The sequence below is a fragment of the Pygocentrus nattereri genome, chromosome 10, assembly GCF_015220715.1.
Source record: "Pygocentrus nattereri isolate fPygNat1 chromosome 10, fPygNat1.pri, whole genome shotgun sequence".
Taxonomy (NCBI): domain Eukaryota; kingdom Metazoa; phylum Chordata; class Actinopteri; order Characiformes; family Serrasalmidae; genus Pygocentrus; species Pygocentrus nattereri.
Genome location: NC_051220.1, coordinates 18,114,600 through 18,135,704, shown reverse-complemented (window position 1 = coordinate 18,135,704; position 21,105 = coordinate 18,114,600). Strand labels below are relative to the sequence as shown.

General features: G+C 40.6%; 1 protein-coding gene across 3 annotated transcripts in view; it reads right to left on the bottom strand.

The window, feature by feature from the left end:
• akt1 (v-akt murine thymoma viral oncogene homolog 1) overlaps positions 1-19,867 on the bottom strand; it is a 71,635-nt gene extending 51,768 nt beyond the window's left edge. Inside the window, exons 1-2 of one of the 3 annotated variants that reach the window (XM_017703256.2) lie at positions 19,704-19,867; positions 11,870-12,029 (exon numbers count right to left, since the gene is read on the bottom strand). In XM_017703256.2, the coding sequence (XP_017558745.1) occupies positions 11,870-11,915 (46 nt within the window). In that variant the 5' untranslated portion in view covers positions 11,916-12,029; positions 19,704-19,867. Of the gene's footprint in view, positions 1-11,869; positions 12,030-15,294; positions 15,314-16,333; positions 16,354-19,703 lie in introns of those variants that run through there. The other 2 variants (XM_017703257.2, XM_037542116.1) reach the window with 2 other exon arrangements.
• Between the last annotated feature and the right edge of the window lie 1,238 nt (positions 19,868-21,105).

Genomic DNA, 21,105 nt, shown 5'->3' with positions numbered 1-21,105 from the left:
ACGAAAAGGAAAAGCAGAGAAAAATGGCCTAGCCTTGCAGCACAATTGCAGAGCAGGAGGTTTCGGCACAGAAAAGTAAGCACACAGCAGGCTGACTGCAACAGAGGTGGGCCCTGCTGGTACACACACACACACACACACACACACACACACACACACACACACACACACGTAAACAAGCTCTGCAACCCCCCACCCTAGACTCCCCCTCTCCCGACAGCTGCACCCTGGCAATTTACATCTCTCCAGCACATTTAGCAGGAGCCTGTCTGCTATCACCCGAGGCCCAGAGACCCCGCTGGCCTCCAGACACCAGACAGAGAGCCGTGCTCTCGGGGAGCCCAACTCCAGCACAGCCGCTACCCTCCAGAGCACTGCAGCTAAATACCCAGTCAGCACTTCCCAACTGTGTCTCCTACTTTTCCCAATGAAATTCCACCTACGATGAAGTGATCTTGTCAAATCCGTCACTGAGGTAAGGAGGTTGTACAAAGAGGATCCATATCCATTTGATTTGGAATAGAGGATGGGTGCATGATATGTACATGAAACGTGATACGATGAAATGTGAATAAAGCTGTTGGATATCACAATGACAACATAAGAAGTGTTGTTTTTTTTTGGTTTTTTTGCTGTCTTAACAGAAATCTAGCAAACCTCTCTTTTTAAGCAGAAAAACAAGATTACAAAAGCACCATCCACTATTGTGCAAAACAAAAATAGCTACTTACATCAGTAAGTGTGGGCAAGCACATTTTTGTGCACTGTAAGGATACACAGTGTCACTGACATAAAACACTGCTGTTGTGAAGCATCCAAAGCTATGAGAGCGCTGCTGGCACCCTCTAAGGGAGAATTTGTAACCTGCAAAATGTGAGTCCCACATGGTGCTTTAGTCTAAAAAACAGTAAGGATTCCCTGAACAGCTTTTTCTATTAATATACTAACTTTACTTTTATATAATTTGCTAATTAACTGTTGAGTTGAATAACAGAAACAAAAAACAAATGTGTAGGGCAGGACAGCTCCAGGATCAACTGAAAACCACTTCTCTATGTATTATTATAATTTTTCAATTACAACTTTCCAAAATCTGTGCAGTCAAATCTTTACTTTAAATGCATCAAGTCATCTCATTTTAAGCATCTTTACAGGACTGTAATTCAGTTTGTTTTTGAGCTGTGCATGTGAGTAATTAGCTCCATCGAATGTGCATTTATGTAGACACGTCATGTCACAAGTCCTACAAAACCAAAATTTGTAACTTCTGACTTGGTACTATAACACCTTTAGAGGGCATTGGTGAGTAATGTTTGTTTATTTAAGCTTGAGCCGTTAAAGTATTGGCAGCTAGGAAGCAAGAAAGCTGATCACTTTAGGCTTGTACTTTAGTTGCACTCATTCATCAACTTAAATAAGAGAAAAACTGTTTAATTACAATTAGTTATATTGCAATTATTCATCAACTATAATTTCATGATCGTGACAGGCCTAGTAAGAACAAAAAAAAGGGGGAGGGTGGGAGTCTGGTCTGGCTGAGAAGCAAGAAGCTGGCAGCTGTTTAGAACTGTGTCGCCATGGGACAGTGCTAATCAGGTGGTTAAAAAGAGAACTCACACACACACACACACACACACACACACACACGCACACGCACACGCACACACAGAGGATGAGAGCGAGAGAGAGCGAGAAAGAGCGAGAGGGAGCAAAAGAGAGCAAGAGAGTGAGCGAGCAAGACAGTATGACCAGAGGCAAGACAAGAGTTTTATACTATTAGTAGTAGACAAGGAATGCAAGAGCCAAGCTTTGTTCAAAAGTCTGAGAAGGCTACATTACAAAGCTGAAGTACACACACACACAAACGTATACCCACACTTAAAGTTAGACCACCAGGGCTTCCACAGAATGGCACACAGGTGTGCTCTAATCATATGACCACCATGCAGCAAGTAAGCCCAGACACACAAGTCTATACTTGAGTTTGACCAACATGATGATACACATCAAACAAACATAGAGGCTTACAGAGTCTGCAAGAGGGAGCCCGGTTCCTTTCACATGGTTTTTAGCATGCTAGATTCTCCTCCAAACCAGTTTTACAACCTACAGCATGCTAACCAAGAGCTAAACCCACTTGTTCCAAATAGAGTGCAGAGGTATAACAGTCATTTAAGTGCACACTAATGGTTTGATATTAGCCTGATTAAGACTGCTAGTCTAACCAGGCTATGATCACAAACAGCACTGTTCATGTTCATGGTCATCAAAGTTGATCAGAGCTTAACCCCTTTAAAACATGCGCTCCGGGATGAAATTGGCCAGACTGTGCAAGACGGACTTGGACACGTACATCCTTCAACAGTTCTACGGAGTCACACACAGTTGTTGCGACATTTTGCAGCTTTTTGGTAGTTCCGCATGTATGACGACACATTTGTGACACAAAAACAAGCAAGCCACAAAAGGCAAAAGAGCCACACATCTGCGGAGAGGAACTTTTTCTCAGAAGTACTTTTTTTATTAGATATTTTAAAAGAAGAGAAAAAAGCAATGTTTTCAAGCAGCAGTAAAACCTATGTGGATGAACATGTTATAAAGTCTATGCTGGCATATATGTAAACAGGACTGAAAACGGACCAGACTTTTGTACAGCTTTTGTAATCGTCAAGTTTTTTAGCTTAAGACCTTAGGCAGGTTATTGTGTGCATGTAGTTCATTGTCAACTCTGTCTTTCCTCTTGTCCAACTACATACCGCAACAGCACTTACAATATCCTTTGGTAGCCTGACAAGGTGGAATACTCTCAGCCCTCAGCCGAAAAAAAAAGCAAAGATTCAAAACTTTAGTGCAGGAACTCTTGGCCATGGTGCTTATTGTGGTATGTAGCCTCTTTGATGTCTGATGCTCTGCCTTCGATAAAAACGAATCAAATTTTCTTTCTGCAAAACCCTCCTTTCACCCCACTCCCTCTTTGACTGTGTTGGCATGGCTTAGGTATGCGGGTGACGTCAACATTCAGTTAAAACATGGAGGAGCAGGGAGAAACGTCGCTCTCATTAGGGTTCAGCAATGAAGAGGACCAAACTAGTGCCTCTGTGCAGCTGATTTTGCACAATTCCCACCACAGAAACTTTCCCACGCGCTTAGCTTGATCGTTCATCACTTGGCAAAGAAAGTGGTGAATGTCGGCAAGGCCTCATCATGTAAGAGGACCTTCAAAGTAGCACGGCAGAGAACTAAACGAACTAATCTTAGTTTCAAAGTTTCCTGTAGTACCCAGTGTAAATTTCCTCCTGAGACACTTTCCTCTGGATGTCATACTTTAATTTTATTTAGCAGAGCAGGCCATCTTTCTCTGTCTAACCGCAAAACATGCAACATAAACAGACCAAGAGATTTAAGAGATTTAAAACGACCAGGAGATTTTCTTTCAACATGGAATCATGCTTACATTTTCTGTAAGCATGGAGCACACTGGTGGCGTAACCTTACAAGTGGAAACTCTGCACAAGCACAGGTTAAAGATCATTAAAATCACATTTAAAAAAATAGTCAAACATGCCTAACCAGAGAGCTTGTGATGTATGGGTAAAAGACGGGGGAATGTGCCAGAGATGTTCTGGGCCTGAGGAACTAGGGGTAGCATGTGACGGTGTCTAAGTCATGGAATGCAAGGCTGACGTAGTTTGTGGCTCAAAGAAGGACATGGCACACAGGAAGCCCATTTTCACAAAGCATAAGTGGTCTTTATGACACAGGCAGTCGTTCTTCTGAGACATCAGCACAGTTACAATGTTGGGACACAGCTGCTCCCTTTCTTCTGCACACAGTTGCCTTTAGGTGTGGCTGCAAAGAAAGCAAGTTAAACCCAAACACCACTGAATTTCCTGTGAGCACGTGAGCACATTTGTATCAGATAAGGACAGTAACACTAAAAGGGCAGCATTCATAACGCGACGCGATGCCTGCATAAGCCTTTCATGACTGCATCAACACATTAAAATCGACAAAAGCAGCCTTTACGACAAATGATGCTTCTGAGAATAAGCCTTTATAAGTGTTTAGGAACAGTACAGTTTACAAAGTTTTGTCACCTGAGAAAATCAGAATTAAAAAGCTATTTATGTGGACAATAAACATTTATTTTCTGAGGAAAAAATAATCTTAGCATATATACAAATAATAAAAATGTACAATAACAACATAAAAAGTGATTTATATCTGTCAATAACCTGTCCTCATCACAGCCCAGCATAAACTGTTATCAACCAACACCTGCTTTGGTTAATACTTCATTATGTTAAAAGGCCCTTGTCATGGAAAACCTAATATTCCTTGTTTTTTTTTTTTTTTTTAATAACACCATCTAACGCAGAATATAAACATTGCTGAATGTTAGTTTCTATTCACCCCCCTGGCCATATATGGAAATTAGCTGCAGAAACAACCCAGTTTTTATTTACTGTTTTTGTGATGTCATGAAAACCAACTCATTCACATATAAACGCATATTAAGGCTACAATAATTCGAACCCTGCCCATTCACAATGAAGTTACAAGGAATTGAGCCCCTGACTGCTTTTTTGAATGTGGTCCAACACAGGGCAGCCAATCAGAATAGAGGTAATTTACATGTATCAACCTTAAAGGCACAGCAACCAAAACATAAGAAGATGTTGGAAAATAGAAAATGCAAAAATGGATTATGACCATTTCTGGCACATAACACCACATGAACATGACTTTGCTCTTCTAGCCAGCTCATAAGATATTAGCTACTTTAAAAAAAGAGATATTCTTGTTACTTTTTAAAGCATTTTATTCATATTTATCTAAATGCTTTACAAGCAAAAACACACTGCCAAAATGCAGTAAACTGTTGTTTACATTACAAGGTATAGGTAAGTGACTCAAATCTGTCACTAATGTGAAATAAATTAACTACCTGCCTTACGAACAACAAAAAAACTACTAGCAGAACGAGCCCTTGTCACTATCTGTGGCTATCTGCTCTGAACGGCTCTCAGCTGCTCACCATTAGGGTGCGATGCATTGTGTGCACAGTATAAATCTAACAGCTCTAATGTAGCATGGCCACAAACAAATCTGATCTAGGGCTGCAAACGAAAGTGGCACAGATCTGAGTTCAAAAGATCAGATTTGCACATCCACTGGGAAAAAAAAAAATCAGATGTGACACATCAAGCAAAAAACGTCTGTGTGCCTGGTAATATGAACATGACCAATGTGCTTTATGGATTATGACAGCTGTAATGATGTGGCCTTACAAATGCTAGTGTTCATAAAGCCAAACACAGATGCAAAATCTGCAAAAAGGTAAAGGCTTTTTAACATGACCTATAAATGAGCTCTTCAGAAGAGAGTGTGTTGCTATTGTTTATGACTAGGGCAAAGTGACCACGGAGAAACAATGTCATGTTAAACTTGCCTTCTGCGCAATGGCAGACTGAGGCAAAGGTGACTTGACAGTGACGTGACACTAAAGCCAGCTCACCGCGAGGCCTTTTGCTCTGGCTGAAAGGAACGTTTGCCCTCCAATCAAAACACAGAGACGTCCCGTTGACATTTCGCTGGGAACAGCTGCTGGCTTCATGACAGCAAAACATTCAATAAGGGTTGTTTGGGGAGGGAGCAGGGACAGAGAGAGACATGCATGTGAGAATGTGTGTGCATGTGTATGTTGTGCTGGTTGTCCTGATGGGAGATCAGTACATCATCTGTGGCGATTTCAACAGTGGTGTGTCGACTTCTCAGAAGCTATTCTGGTCAAACTACACAATAAAATAAACACGAACCTAGTGATGGCCTGTGCTCTAATGTCTCCAAAAACTCTGAAAAGCAGCATAAACTGGAAAATTCCAAGTTTCCCATGCCTGCAAGGAAACATTTCTTTTCCACACGCATCACACCAGCGTGATAAAGAAATTAACACTTACATAAGAAGATTGCTGGAAAGCCCTGAAATGTATTAGCAAAGGTCTAAAAGTTAATTATGGTCTCCTTCTGCAGCCTTGTCAGCAAGTCTGTCAAATGTCCATGCAGTCAACAAGCTGAACAACTGCACAAGTGAACAAACTCACTTCCTGTGACCCGGTCGGCTCCTCAGACTGAGCGAAAAATGTGAATGGAAAGGTCTGCTGACTATCAGCGACACAGATCTAAACAACTGTCTCCTCCTCACCAAAGGCCAAACCCCACCCCCCAGCCTGCTACTTCCTGCTCTGCTTAACCACGGCTGGCTGACGTCACGCCAGGTTTTCCTCTTCTGCTCAACTATGCCACAAAAGTGGTGTGTAGTGGCAGAGAGAACAAGCCAAACTGACAAACCCAGAGCATTGTTTCAAGAACAGGCATGCAATCAGCATTACGTAGAAGCAGCCATCACTGAGAATGCACTACTTCTACTTCTTGTGAAAGGGGCCACTGTTGCCAGTAATATCTCATGAATCCTGCTACTTTGATGATCTTAAAAAAGAGGAAAATCAAAAGGATAATATTAGGCTATATTTTTTTCACCCCATGTAAAAATGTTGCTATTTATGCTGTTTTATCTACTTTTTCCCCAATGATAACACAACTGACAGATGCTACTGCTGCATTTATTTGTAAAGAGTGGCTAACAATATCTAACAATCTATCCTACAATACTTAAAGTTTCTGTCTCAAGCTACTTTTATGAACAAGAAAACATGTCATTAGGAATATACATCACACATCAGTTGTGATTAGAAGTGGATGATATGGCAAAAATGTAACATTACTGTACTTCAAGACATTTTAATGATTTTAGATGTCACAATCTGATAAGTTGGAACAGATAAAGCAGCGCCACGTTCATAAAACACAAACAAAAACTATGAATCCAACTACTTGTATTCACTGCTTTGCACTAAATACAGTTAAACATGATTAATAATGCTCTCTTTCTTACTAAACATGAAGGTGGGAGCTATTCTCTAAGTACTGACAATATATGTAATATGCTTGTGACATCATTCATCAAAATAATGATACATATTGTCAAACTGCTCGGCCCCTAGTCATGATTTATCAGTAAACTGATTAAACACATCAACAAGAGCTTATCAGTCTCATTTCTGTTCTGAATGAGCTTGCAGGAAAAAAATCTACACAACTCAAAGAAGTCTTGTGCTTATTTTATATAGTGACAGAAAACACAGTCGCACACAGAAAGCTCTGGTTCTGCACGCTGAAATGGTGACATGATTTGGATGTTGCGGACATGCACACAACGTAACACCTCTGGCAGCAGATTTAAACTAGTGGCTCTCTTTTTTTGGGCCCAGTACCAGACACACTGGTTCATGTGGTTAAGACAATGTTGTGTTAGTGCCATGTTTTCCAATTTAAAATAACCCAGCTTAGACTGATTTGCGTAAGACTAACATATTCTACAAATTATTCAGCAGGATAAAGTAAGGTTAGCTAAGCATATATAGAATGCTAAAGGAAGCTCTGACATCGGATGCTATCAATAGAACGATCTACCCTTCTCTGTAAACTGTATCAGCGTCCTGACACTGTGTGAGAGAGAGAGAGAGAGAGAGAGAGAGAGAGAGAGAGAGAGAGAGAGAGAGAGAGAGAGAGAGAGAGAGAGAGAGAGAGAGAGAGAGAGAGAGAGAGAGAGAGGCCTACTGAGCTGTTCTATTCTCCACTACCCTCTGACACACCAGCCACTTCCTCCCCTCCTCCCTCCCTCCCTCCCTCCTTCTCTCTCTATAGAATTAAACACTACACATCTGACTCATGTAATCTAAGTCAATCAATTAACAGAAGAGGTAAACAAAAAGTGCTTGTTGCATAAAAACCAAAGGAAATGCACAGTGGTTCAGCACAATCGGTGGCTAATTTCCTAAGGCAACCCAAGAAAGCAATCACTGACTTGGCAAATAGTCTTCCATAATGTAGTGATCAATACGGCTTATATATTTTTTTTACTGATCATATTACTGCAATTTCATGTTAACCATTCCATTACTCATTTCAGCAAACCAAGCAATACGTCAGAAAATATGAATAGGCAGAATAAAAATCAATGACCAAAAAGAATCATTTTAAAGGAAAATTCCCAGAAAATCTACATAATTCAGTCGTTCAGAGTGTGCAGATGTGACTGATTTCTTTACAGTGGTCTACAAGGCAAATGTAGCAAATATAGCCATTTGTCACCACCACTGTGACCAATTCTGACTTGGTAGGCTTTTTTCCATCTTAATGATTCAGTTTCCCTTTAAAATGAATTACTTGAATATTGCAACATTTGTAGAACTTAAACATACTTGCCCTGCTTTTCACCTCTTTTACGTTTGGTCATAATTTAACTGAAACAGTCCCAGCCAATAACTCAAATTACCCAACTGTGGGAAGAATTCAACAGTCCAGCAGTCCACTAGAGTTACAGAAACACAGGTAAACAGTTAGGTCTGCACAATACAGACAAAAAATGTCCTACTGGCATTTTATTTCTACATTGCTACCTTCTCGAGCCTGAGATCAGTAACTGTGTAAGAATCAGGAAATAAGATGCGAATGGAAATGTCTGTGATTATTTACTTATGTGCAAATTCTTTGCTAAGACTAATTTTAGACAACAGAGAAATATGAGAAATAATTTACTTTGTATTGAGTTGAATATCGCAAGGAGAATCATTGCATGGTATACTGTATGGCTAAATCACCACTCATTAACTAGGATGAATAGGTCTTAGACTGCCCAGCTGCAGCCAACATATCTATTCATTCCTGGCCTTCTCTGATGCGGGTAAAATAAATGAACACAAGTAAAAGAGACGGACACATGCAGGCCTGTGGTAATTCTTATATTATCGCCTGATTGCAATTACAGGAGCTGATGGCAATTATTTAAGATGACTAATTATTTTCTGCAGTTGTTCGCTTTCACAATCAGAAGTTTACGTCACAACATACAGAATGTGAATTCGTTGTGTTCATCTTGTGTGTCGCACCAAATGGACGTCAATAAAAGCCAGCAGAAAGCACATTTCTTGAGGCACCTCAAAATGACAGCTTTATAAGTCAGTGTTGAGTAATGTTTGTTTATTTGAGCTACAGCTCTGCCTGTTCTTAGTTGGGAACTACCAAGTATGAACAGCTGTAAGAAAAGAGAACTACTCAGTCAGTCAGGTCTATTTAAAACCATACTTAGATATATGGCAGTAATAAACAAAAAAAGACAAATGGAGCATTAGTCCTAATTATTTATATGGTAATTAATCTTCAGCTACAATATATTGTCTATGTATGTGACAAATTCACTTGCAACAAGTGTGCTGCAACTTTTGCAATCCATCACCACAGAATATCTCAATGAAAGTGTGAACAAAGGAAACAGAACCTCAACACACTTCTTTATGGGGAATTCTAATTTCTCAACATTTCTGCTTAATTCAACCATACAGATGCAATCAAAGTCACTCAGAATGGTCTAATGTGAAATGCTCTGTTCTATAGAAACTTTGAGTCAGAACTGTTCACAGCAGTGGTGGGAACCAGACGTCCAAAGCCGTTAATATGCATTAACGTCTTCAAACCAGACATCATGAATATTAAACCTACCTCACAGAAAGCTATAACACAGAATGGTTAAGAATACTCTGTCTGATGTCCGAGATACTGTTTTAAGAGACGGAGAAAGCAAATAGTCCCTAAAAATGCATCTTTCAGATTCACCACAATTTTACCATTATCAAAGTTGCATATAAAAACACACACATATAGGTTTAATGGTCATTTTGGACAATAAATATATCTGTATTGCCACCATCCTTGTTCCTGTTTCCTTTCACATCCACTGTAAAGTAATCAACCATTTCACATCAAAACACTCTGAATGACTTTGTATAGTCAATCTCCAACAACAATCTGTGTTCTGTCTCCTGATACCAGATACCCCTAGCGGGGCTTTCCATCTAATGAATAAAGTCAAATTAAGTAAGGTATAGCTTGCAAAACCAAGACTGGCACATCTTTTAGCCTATCACAGTCATCTCTAAGCACTACCTTTTCTGTCAAAAAACTCCTCCAAAACTAACTTAAAGCAAGAATGGTGCTGGCAGTAAACGAGTCAGAATTGTTAGGCTAAGAGACGGAAGAAACGTGTCTTAAAACTTCAGTTGACTAAATTAGCTTTTCTCTAAAGTGGCTGCTTATCTTAATAAATTAGTCAGATTAAATAGGACTGTACAGTACTCACATTTTTTGAGAACATTGGCTAAAAATAAATGTTAATTCACTTGTACATATGAAATCATTTCTCTTGTTTCAATCAAGTTTGCCAAAAAGCTTTGTGTGCAATACAACAAACCCTCCTCAGTATCCAACATTACCTAGAGTATTACCTCATTTGAAGGGGCAGCCTCCATCGCTTAAACCTCCTCCTTATTAAAGCAGAAACCTGCTGCTTTAACACCCTGTGCTTAAAAGATTTTCTTAGCTTGATTATTATAAACATGGTTTCCAGAATCCTTTTTTTGTTTTGCATTCGTATCTTTTAGTTGTCAAACATGTATGTCTGCACCGAACAGCCAGTATATTACTCAATAAATTGTTTTCTAATATATTTCATTGTGCTTCTTAATCTTTGTGCTGCTTTGGACTGTTATTGTGATACGAGGTTCCACATTGTTAAGAGCTGTGATGACAGAACAGACCAAACTGGTTGACACATGTAGCGTCAGAGTGACGTCATTACATTGCCAGCACAAATAATCAGAACACTAATGAGTGCCTATCTGTGCTGGGATTGAACCCTGCTCTCCTGCATGGATGACAGGTACCCATTCGGCTAAATGGCCAAAACACCCACATGCCCAGCTCAAATACTACTGCAACCTGAACTACAGCCTGTAAAAACGCATTGTTCTCACACCCAAAATTGTGTTTTAAGTGTGCAAGATAGTAACGACTACTGTCACAACAAACATGTTTAATAACTAATAGTTAATAAATGAATAACATGTTCCTGTGCGCATGCTTATTTATTTATTTTTTGAAAATGCTGTTAAGGTAATACTGACTGTTTCTTAGCTTCTCAGTGCACAATAATGTGCCTGCATTTCTAATACAAGTAGCTGTAAGTATTTCATTCCTTTTGCATCACATCCAGTTAGAGGCACGCTGTTTTAAGTAATGATTTAGCACTTCTCATATCTCCAGCGTGACATCTGACAGCTTTTTTTAATGTCATACTTTAGGCCAATATCGTACAGCCCTAGTGCTGCACAAATGTTTAGGTCTGTTAGCACAAGTGCTAGAAGAAAAGAGCTAAAGGTTAATGAACATAGTAACAGTAACTTTGCAAGGTGGGACTTGTCAGAATTTTGCCAACAGTCAATTGTTGAGTGGGTGGAAAGTGAACAGGCATTCATTTAGCTGAGATGCAAATTATAAAGCCGCCAGCATAAAAACGGATGTAAGGTGACCGCAAAAACAGCAAAGGTTGGAACAAAGGAGAACACTCGAGAACACGAACGCTTCGGTTTAGGTGAAATATACCTCAGAGTTTAACTGATACGTTACCTTCAGTGGGCAAATGCCTGACCATTTCAGTGGTTCCCAACCAGTTGTTGGGTCCCACCAGGCAGTCCACACTTTTAGCCTACTCTGGTTACCAACACACCTGAGCCAAGCCATGAAACCACTGAACACTTGTCCTGGGAGCTAGGTCAAAGTAAAAACGTGGACTAGCTGGTGAGCCTTGAAGACATGTTTGAGACACTGGCTTGTAACCAAACTCAAGAGAAAACCAGCGCCACAGTGAGACCTATCAGTATCCTCTGCAAAGCTAGCCAAAAAAGAGGCACACCTCGTTTGTGGAGCCATCCTTCCTTCACGATCACCACGTCCGTCATGCTGGCCAGAGGGACAAGCTCTGTCTAGCCGGCGTCTCAGAGGGAGAGCAGCAGCTCCGACCCCACAGTCTCCTTAACTTGTGCCAGGGCAAGGAGCCTCTTCTCAAAGGTTACCTGTGGAAGGACAGCCCAGAAGATAAGCATTACTACTCACTTATTACAAAATTCCTGGCCGTATCCTGAAATATTTTTTCCATTTCATTACATTATTTCAAAAAATACATTACTCACAAAAAGTTAGGGATATTTGGCTTTCAGGTGATATTTCAGGATAACCTTTACAGGTGAACTTAATGTGATCTCTAAACTTTTGAATGGTCATGTCCAACTGTTCAAGGTTTCAGTACTTTTTGCACAACTTGCTGTTCTCTAACAAGGAGCTCAATGGCCAGGTGGTGGTGGTGTTAGTGTCGGCAGGTGTGTCTAGTCAATACAGAACTGCCCTACACTTTGTGAACGGTACAGTGACAAGCCCATACTACTTGAATAACATCATTAAATCCAGTCATTGTGCCTCTGCATGAACAACACAGCCCTAATTTCATCTTCATGGATAACAATGCTCCAGCTCATTGAGGTCGCACCATTAGGGAATGGCTGCTGGAGACTGGGGTACTTCAAACAGAGTGACCTGCACTTTCTCTAGACCTGAATCCCATAGAAAACCTATGGGATCAGCTGAGTCGCCATGTAGAGGCTCGTAACTCTGTACCCCAGAACCTCAATGACCTGAGAGCCACACTTCAAGAAGAGTGGGATGCCATCCCTCAGCAGACAATAAGTCGACTTGTGAACAGCATGAGACGTCGTTGTCAAGCTGTAATTGATGCTCAAGGGCACATGCCAAGTTATTGAGAGACTGACATTTTTTGTTGGGGTATACCCACCACTGTTGTTGGCTTTTGTTTCAATAAATTGCTTGAGATGAGGAAATCACCATAGTATGCTTCTACTTAAATGCCCTACTTTCATGATATAATATAACTGTAGTGTGAATTTTCACGTTTCCCATAAATTTCACCCAAATGCCAAATATCCCTAACTTTTTGTGAGCAGTGTATGTTAAAACATTGGTTCATCATAAAGATCACAAAGCAACCTTCTCCATGGAAGCACTGGGCCTTCTAGACTGATGTGATGGTTGTGGCAGATTTGTGAGAAAAGACAGTGTTGGAAGCAAAAATACATTTTAAAAAGTTTTGATTTAAAATGACTTTCCATTTATAACAATTTTGTTTTTTTGAGAAGAATAACAGCTGACATAATGGAAAACACACTTTTATTTTTGTAATAATGGTAGTACCAATCATAAGTCAGCATATACACACACACACACACACACACACACACATACATATATACATACATACACACACACACACACACACACACATTATATATATATATATATATATATATATATATATATATATATACACATACATACATACATACATATATATATATATATATATATATATATATATATATATATATATATATATATATATATATATATATACACACACACACATACATACATACATACACACACACACACACGTATATATATATACATACATACACACACACACTACAAGGACTCAAGATTAGATTGTTATACAACCAATTTCACAGTTTAAACAGAAATCAATGTCACAACGTCCAGTCCAGGAAACAGCTCACAAGCCCCCTGCTTGCATCCGTGCTCACCAGCAACAGGAAGCAGCGGCGTTATTGACAGGCAGAAAATTAGTGACATATAAAGATAGCCTAAGGCTTGTCATGTTTCCCATTAAACCGGACACAGTGGTGTCTGTAGCCCTGTTGTGTATGCAGACAAATCACTGTTGTGCTGGTTCACATTCTGTCAAAATACTGAACCTGGTTATTTTTAAATGCTTTCAATTACAGGCTGGCCTTCATTATAATCCTCCTGCTGTAATAGAAGGTGTGCATAAGATGGTGAAAAGTGAGCTGCAGGTTGGTGCCATCTCCAACCCCATTTACATACAATATATGTAAGTAAAACATTTAGTCATTATTATAAGTAATTACTACTTTTATTGGTAAAGGCTTTTTCAATCAGACACATTTAATACTAACCTGTGAATGTGTAAATTAAAAAAAAAAAAAAAAAAAAAAAATTTGAAAATGTGGAAAAAGCTTAAATACAAACCAAAGCATAAACCTACATGCCTTTAAGAAAAGGATATATAGCATGAAATGTCTATGACAAAGTGTAAAAATATTAGAAGAGGAACAAATGCAAACAAAACCTCAATATACTAAGGAAGAAGAAATGAATCAGTCAAATATAAGAGTGCCTAGTGCATAAAGGTGGTGGTCAGAAACTAAATAAATAAACAAATACAATTTTTAAAATCTTTTTGCTATATAGAACTATCAATTGTAAAATGTATGCATACACATTATTCATAAAATAGCCATTCTGATCATCAGGGATGCCAAAGCCATCTGACATTTTTGACTTTCAAGGAATGTTATTTTAACATAGACAACTAACTTAGCCAACCTAGCGAACTAACTGAGCTAAGCTTACTAGAAATTGTTGGCTTGTTGTAACATTTACATATATTTAAATGTTCTGTATGTACATGTAGATTCAAAGGTTGTGAATGAGGAGGTCATAGTGAGATCCACATCATTCCAATCAATGAGGAAGAATGACAAACCACACGAAGTACAGGTTTGACACAGTTAGGGTAGGGAAGGAAGAGAGAGCTGCACCTACAGCGTTACTGTACTAAGTTGACTAATCAAAGATGCCAGCTACTAGCACTAACCAACAAATGAGTTTAAATCTGCAGCTGCAGTGCTTTGCTAGGTCAGGCTGCTTTTGCAATATCAGCAAACTGATAGACTTTGAACTTCTTATTCAAATAATCTGTTCCACCTTAAATGGTGCTGCAGCTACATTCTGGTGCCTGCACGTCATTTAAGGTGACTGCTGCATCTTGGAGGTGGAAAGGAAATCTGAATGAGAGATTTCTCCTTTTTATCCTGGCTGTTAAGATCTGTTCCAAGCTGTATGGATGTTCCTGAATAAAGAGATTTTGGGCTTTTGAAAGCTGTTCCAAAAGGGCAGAGTACAGCACCACCTTAGAGCATGAATCACCCGAAGGAGTTGACATGAACGTCAGACATGAACATCAGCATTTACTCTAAGGTTTTAACTCTCTACCCTTTAGATGGGATGGAGCAGATTTTTAACTTGTGCTTGGTCAGAAATGTATAAAATCCCAATTATGGGTGTTCTGGTTTGCAGTTGTGGCACTGAGGAATGAGGAACACACAAACAAAATGCCTGAAAACTGGACTGCACCGCTTGTCTTGGTTCGACCGGAAACAAAATTACCTGCTAAAAGAAATCAATGGAAGCAAGATCTCGGAAATGTGATAGGCTTCTCTATCTCTGGATGGCCCTCCCTCCTCCCATCACCAAGCATGATGCTAGCCAAGGCAGAGATAACAGAATTAGCAGTTAGTTTTCTCCTCCAACTTCGATGAGCTGTCAATTTCGTTAGCTGCAGCTTAAAACTGTGTTGGCTGGCTTTACATGTCTTGGAGAAAGCATGTGCCGGCCTTCAACTTCCCACCACAAAATGGAGTGGTGGGGTACTGCTGGGGGGAAAAATAAAAAATAAAAAACAACAGAGTGCTGACTCACAAATCCTGCATCACTCTGTTTACTGATGATGGGTTTATGTCGTTTTTGGCGGTTGGTAGTTTAGTAGTGAGGCTAAATAGAGCCTGTACTCCAGAGCACACCATTTCCTTAACTGAAGAGGAAGACTTCAATGGCTGGCACAAACATAAATAAACACAAATGTGTTGAGTGGCTGCTCCCTCACAGGAAGTCATTAGTTTGGAATGGGCAGAGACTGCATGACACTGACAGTGTGCTTGTGAAACCCACAAAATTTAAGCAGAAAATTCTATTCAGAACACAGACAAACTGTTAAAAGTCTGCAGGGTCTTGGGGACTGTAGAAGACAATGTAAAGGTGCTATCCCAATAAAAGGCTTTTCATATAACCACACGTCCAAGCCGAGAACCATTACTTTTAAGCGTAAACAAAAGGCGACTAAACAGGAAATGCAATGTCAGGACACCCTGAGGAGCCTCTCAACTCTCTGCATGCAATCTAACACCACAACCTAGTCTCACTCGCACCAGCCCGCAACTTCAGCTGTCATAAGCACGCACACACAAACATTTAGCCACAATCGAAAAGAGTCTCTCTCGGAAAGAGAGCACGCCAGGCGGCTGCTAGAGACAGGAATGCAGAGATGGAGAGAGCGGAATGGAGAGAAATGGAAAGAGAAAGCAAGATGTAGTGAGAACGAGAGGCAGTAACAATGCATGACGGACTTGAAACCAAAACACTGACCTACCCTTAAACACGAGCAGCCTCTGCGTTACGAGTGGACTCCATGCTACTCGGGGGGGGGGGGGGGGGGGGGGGGGGTAAATGCCTGCATAGCTGGCAGCCAGCCAGCCAGCGGCAACTGAATGAACCCAATACCCTGACTGGGGGTCACATGGTCTACTGGGCCCTGGGGCCTCCACCCACTCACTCACTCATGCTCGCGCGCACGCTCTCGCTCTCTCTCTCTCTTCAATCATTCATCATTCTGGTTCTGGCTGCAGGGGCCAGCCCCATTCAATGCAAATCAGTGTCATGTGGCAGGGCAAGACGATGGGGTCTCCATGCCTCGTGGTTGAGAGACTGTTCCATAGGAACGTGGTCAGTCTCGTGTGATCACAATGCAAACACGGCAGGCCTTTAAGGCAGAACACATCATCACTTGGGGTTGTGCTCTGGTATAAAAGTGAATATTAGTGGGACATTTTATAGTGTGATAAACCCAAAAATGCAAAGCCAGATTCAATATGAATTAAACATGAACTTGAAACAATTCTTAAACACACAAAAAAGGAAACTTTGCAGGAACATGCTTCCTTTTTCTTCTCTTTTGAAATGCTCTACTGGGCAAACATACATGCCTAACCCATACATTTTCACAAACCTGGAATATCACACACTGTCAGATACAACAAAGAGTGATGCTGCAAAGTGCAAGACAGAACTTAGGATGGACAAAGATCTGAAAAAACTGGGTGAAGTATGGGTACCTCAAGACATTTTCAAAATACATAATATGTATCATGATTTTTAGTTTTTCTGAGGTTTGACTGAGTTGGAACAGAATATAGCCATAAGCCATGTTTCAAAATCTTTATCAAAAACTACGAATATCGTGATTTTAATGAAATGTTTCACATACTGCGCAGCACTGAATGTGATTATCAGGACTAATCATGCTCTCTTCATACACTCAAAAAGGAAAAATCGTCATGTTACGCCACAGTTATCATGACAATGATAAATACTGGCATATCCTTAACCTCTAGGGGAAAGACGAGAACTGTGACATCATTCTCGTCCATACAATGGAAAATACTGTGATGCAAAATTGTGTTTATATCACCCACCTCAAGCTACCCTCCCACCCCCACCCATTAGGTACAGATGCATCATACCAGGGGAAGGACTTGACATTACGATGATAAAACCATCAAGCCATCTTAAAGTATAGATTAGACTCCTATTAAGAGAGCTCCTAAAATCCTGAACAGTGCTGTGCTGTGGCTTTACTCATGCAAGCAGTGTCGGATTAGATCATAGTATTTATTCCGGAAGCGGGTTCATCTCCATAACCATAAAATTAGTTTTGTGTTTACACAAGGGGCGCTGAACCATGCACTGCCATTACAACATCATTAACTAGTCTGGACGCAGTGATGTTTGTGTAGTCTTTCGGAGAACAGGGGTGACACAGCCCACAATCTACAGAAGCAAACACGATTTCTATATTGAGAAGATGAGTGTATAAATATTGGGAAGCAAGAGCCAGATGGGATTTCCCCATTTATCAAGTTCCAAAAAGAGCTTTTGACTGTCAGAAGAACACAGCATACTCCTACTACCCCCAATTTACATGACTTCATGACATGAATTTTTGTGTAGTTTGCTCACCTCTGACCAGAACTACTGCATTGAAGGAGTGTGATCAAGTGGAAATGTTGTTGCTGCTGGATGCCTAAATTTCCTTCGGGATCAATAAAGTATCTATCTATCTATAAAAATGGTAAAATTTTGGTTTACGAATATTCTTAATAAGATACTGTACTGCATCGATTTGATGCAAGCTTGAGCTTGCAGGGGATTCTTGGTTTATTTATGGTGATCAAGCAATTTATTCCATTTTTTCATGAACTCTTAGGCTAGTTATCCAACTCACATGTGGCACTAGGAGGTCAATCTATTCTATAATTTATCTTTTGCACTGTTCATAACAAATGACTAATACACTGCATCATTAGATTACTGTGCAAGTAATTTCTTGGCAATTCCTTCATCTGTTATAGGCTATAAACTATACAGACAGCTCAGAACAGCAACTTGGAGCCTTAGCACAACCACTCCTATGCAATAGACATACAACGGAATGTGGCTCAATGGAAAACTCAAACAGATCAAGAGGTTACCTCCAAAAAATACCAAGGCTGAAAGCAACAGAAGGACCAGTCGTACAACAACCATCAGGATCTCCTTCTGCTTGTCTATATTTTCAGGCCTGGTCCCCTCATCCTGACTCATCTTGGCTCCTAAGGCTCGCCTACCAAGCAGACGCACACAATAAGCCCAAGTGTGTCTAAGCAAATTTCAAACAGCATTCCTGACATTCTGCATGTTACTGCGTCAACAGGACCCGGAGGAACTCCAAGTCCTTTTAGACACTAATGGACAAGAAGAGGGAATCAAGAGTGCAGGGGTGGAGAAATGAATACCCTCAGCATCTTCAAACAACCACAAAACGAGGCGACCAGCAACTACACCAGCCTGTGTCACATGCCAGTTTTTCAACACAGGGCCACAAACAGCCCTTACTAAAGTCTCATGACTCTAGTAGTAATAGAAGTAAAAGAAGAAGAAGAAGAAAGAGGAGGAGTGTGCTTGCTAAAGCCTGTCGTTTCAGCAAGGCTGATGGCTACGTGTGATGGCTACGTGTAAAAAGACAAAAAAAAAAAAAAACACCGGGGAAAACTGTCCTGTATTCTCCCTTAATGTTCATGGTGCTCTTCATGTCCTACATCCAAGGTTCAAGAGAGCAGCAACGTGGGAGTAAAACACAGCACTGGACGATACACACCCTGTAAAATCACCTCAGCCACTTCTTCGCAGCGGGTGAATGAGAAAAGCTTGGCAGACTGACAAGAACGTTTACGTTTCTTACATCTACACATTTTTTGGCTCAGATACTAATTCTTTCCAAATAATAAGGTCTAAGGTGAATGGTCTCGGTGAAGTCACGAACAAAAAGCAGCAGGCCCATCCGTCCACGCGGCGGTCAACTCAAGACAAGAGGACACAATGTAGAGACATGACAGATCACTAAAACATTTGGACTGGGTTATCTTCACCACACATACGGCGCTCCTGCTCACAGACGAACGGCTTTTACACGGTTTTACACTTAATTTCAACACGCACAGAGGTGTAAAGGTGCCCTTTGTTCATGTAGTACCAGTAAACGAGTAGAAACCTGAGGAACAGGCAGGAGTGTGGGCCTAGTCAGGGCAGACTGGGTGAGAGTAACCGCATCCTATTCAATACAATGAGACCTTCCCTCTTAGTTAACAGTCGGACGTAGCTAGTCCACACGGAAAAGAAGGGGAGGGGGAAAAATGACACTTTACCTGAAGAATGGATCACAAATGCCTCCGGAACATCGCTCTGGGTGGCGTCCGCGGTAATACTGGCAGCGAAATCCCACAGAAAAAAGCAGGTAAAAGTGTTTTCATTTAGCCCCCGTTCCCCTTCGCCTTTCCTCCCAACCGTTGTGGCTGCTGCGCTCCTCCTGCTCGCCTTCCGCGCGGTCCTAACGCCCGCTGGGTTACCAGCTGAAAACAGCAAGGTGTGTTGAAGTAAACAGAGAGGTGAGAAGAAAAATACACCGATCAGCCTAAACTTTAAAGCCACCTCACTGTTTCTACACTCATCGTCCAGTTTATCAGCTCCACTTACCATATACGCGCACTGTAATTCTGTAATTACAGACTGTAGTCCATCTATTTCTCTGCATACTGTGTTAGCACCCCTTTCACCCTGTTCTTAAGTGGTCGGGACCCTCTGAGTACCACCACAGAGCAAGTCTTCTTTGGGTGGTGGATCATTCTCAGCACTGAAATGACACCGCAGTGGTGGTGTGTTAGTGTGTGTTGTGCTGGTATGAGTGGATCAGAAACAGCAGTGCTGCTGGAGTTTCGGAGTATCCATTGCTGGACTGAACATCCAAAAAATATCCAGCCATCATCATCCTGTGGGCAGCGTCCTATGGCCATTGATGAAGCACTAGAAGGTGACGAATACAAACTTTGCAGCAGCAGATGAGCTCTTGCCTCTGATTTTACATCTACATGGGGGACCAAAAAGGAGTGGAAGTGTCTAACAGAGTGGACATTTTCACCAGAATGTATCTCTGGATTCTCCAAATTATGAAGTCATTAAGGACTCAAAATATAATATACGGGGTTGAGGTGGTCATGGAGCTGGGCTATACTGCACAAATGCGACATCATGATACTTTAAGAAATGTTTAAAATATACAATAAGTCACAATATTAATTTTTCCTCACATCTGGCTGGTTGTAACAGACGAAGTAAAAACTACTATCCAAGACTATGAATCCAATAGTTTGTATTTAACATTTCTCATACTGCACTGCACCAAGTCCAATTAAAGCTCTTTGTAATAAAACATGCAGTTGACAAATGTTTTTAAGTAATGAAGATATCCATGATACACTCAGAAAAGCTTATTCTGACAAACTGTGACATAACTTATCTCGATAATGATAAATATTGTCATATTGGCCAGCTCTACTTTGCCAGTCTTCTGATTTCTGTTCAATGTGCTGTGTTACTTTGCATGTTGTGATATTTATCTTTCAACTACTTAATGACCTCATAATTTAGAAGATCCAATGACATTCAGTGGACAAAATGTATTTACTTTGAAACACTTTTACTACAGAGAGCCACAGCATCCATCCATCCATTTTCTAAGCCGCTTCTCCGTCAGGGAAGAGCCACAGCAGC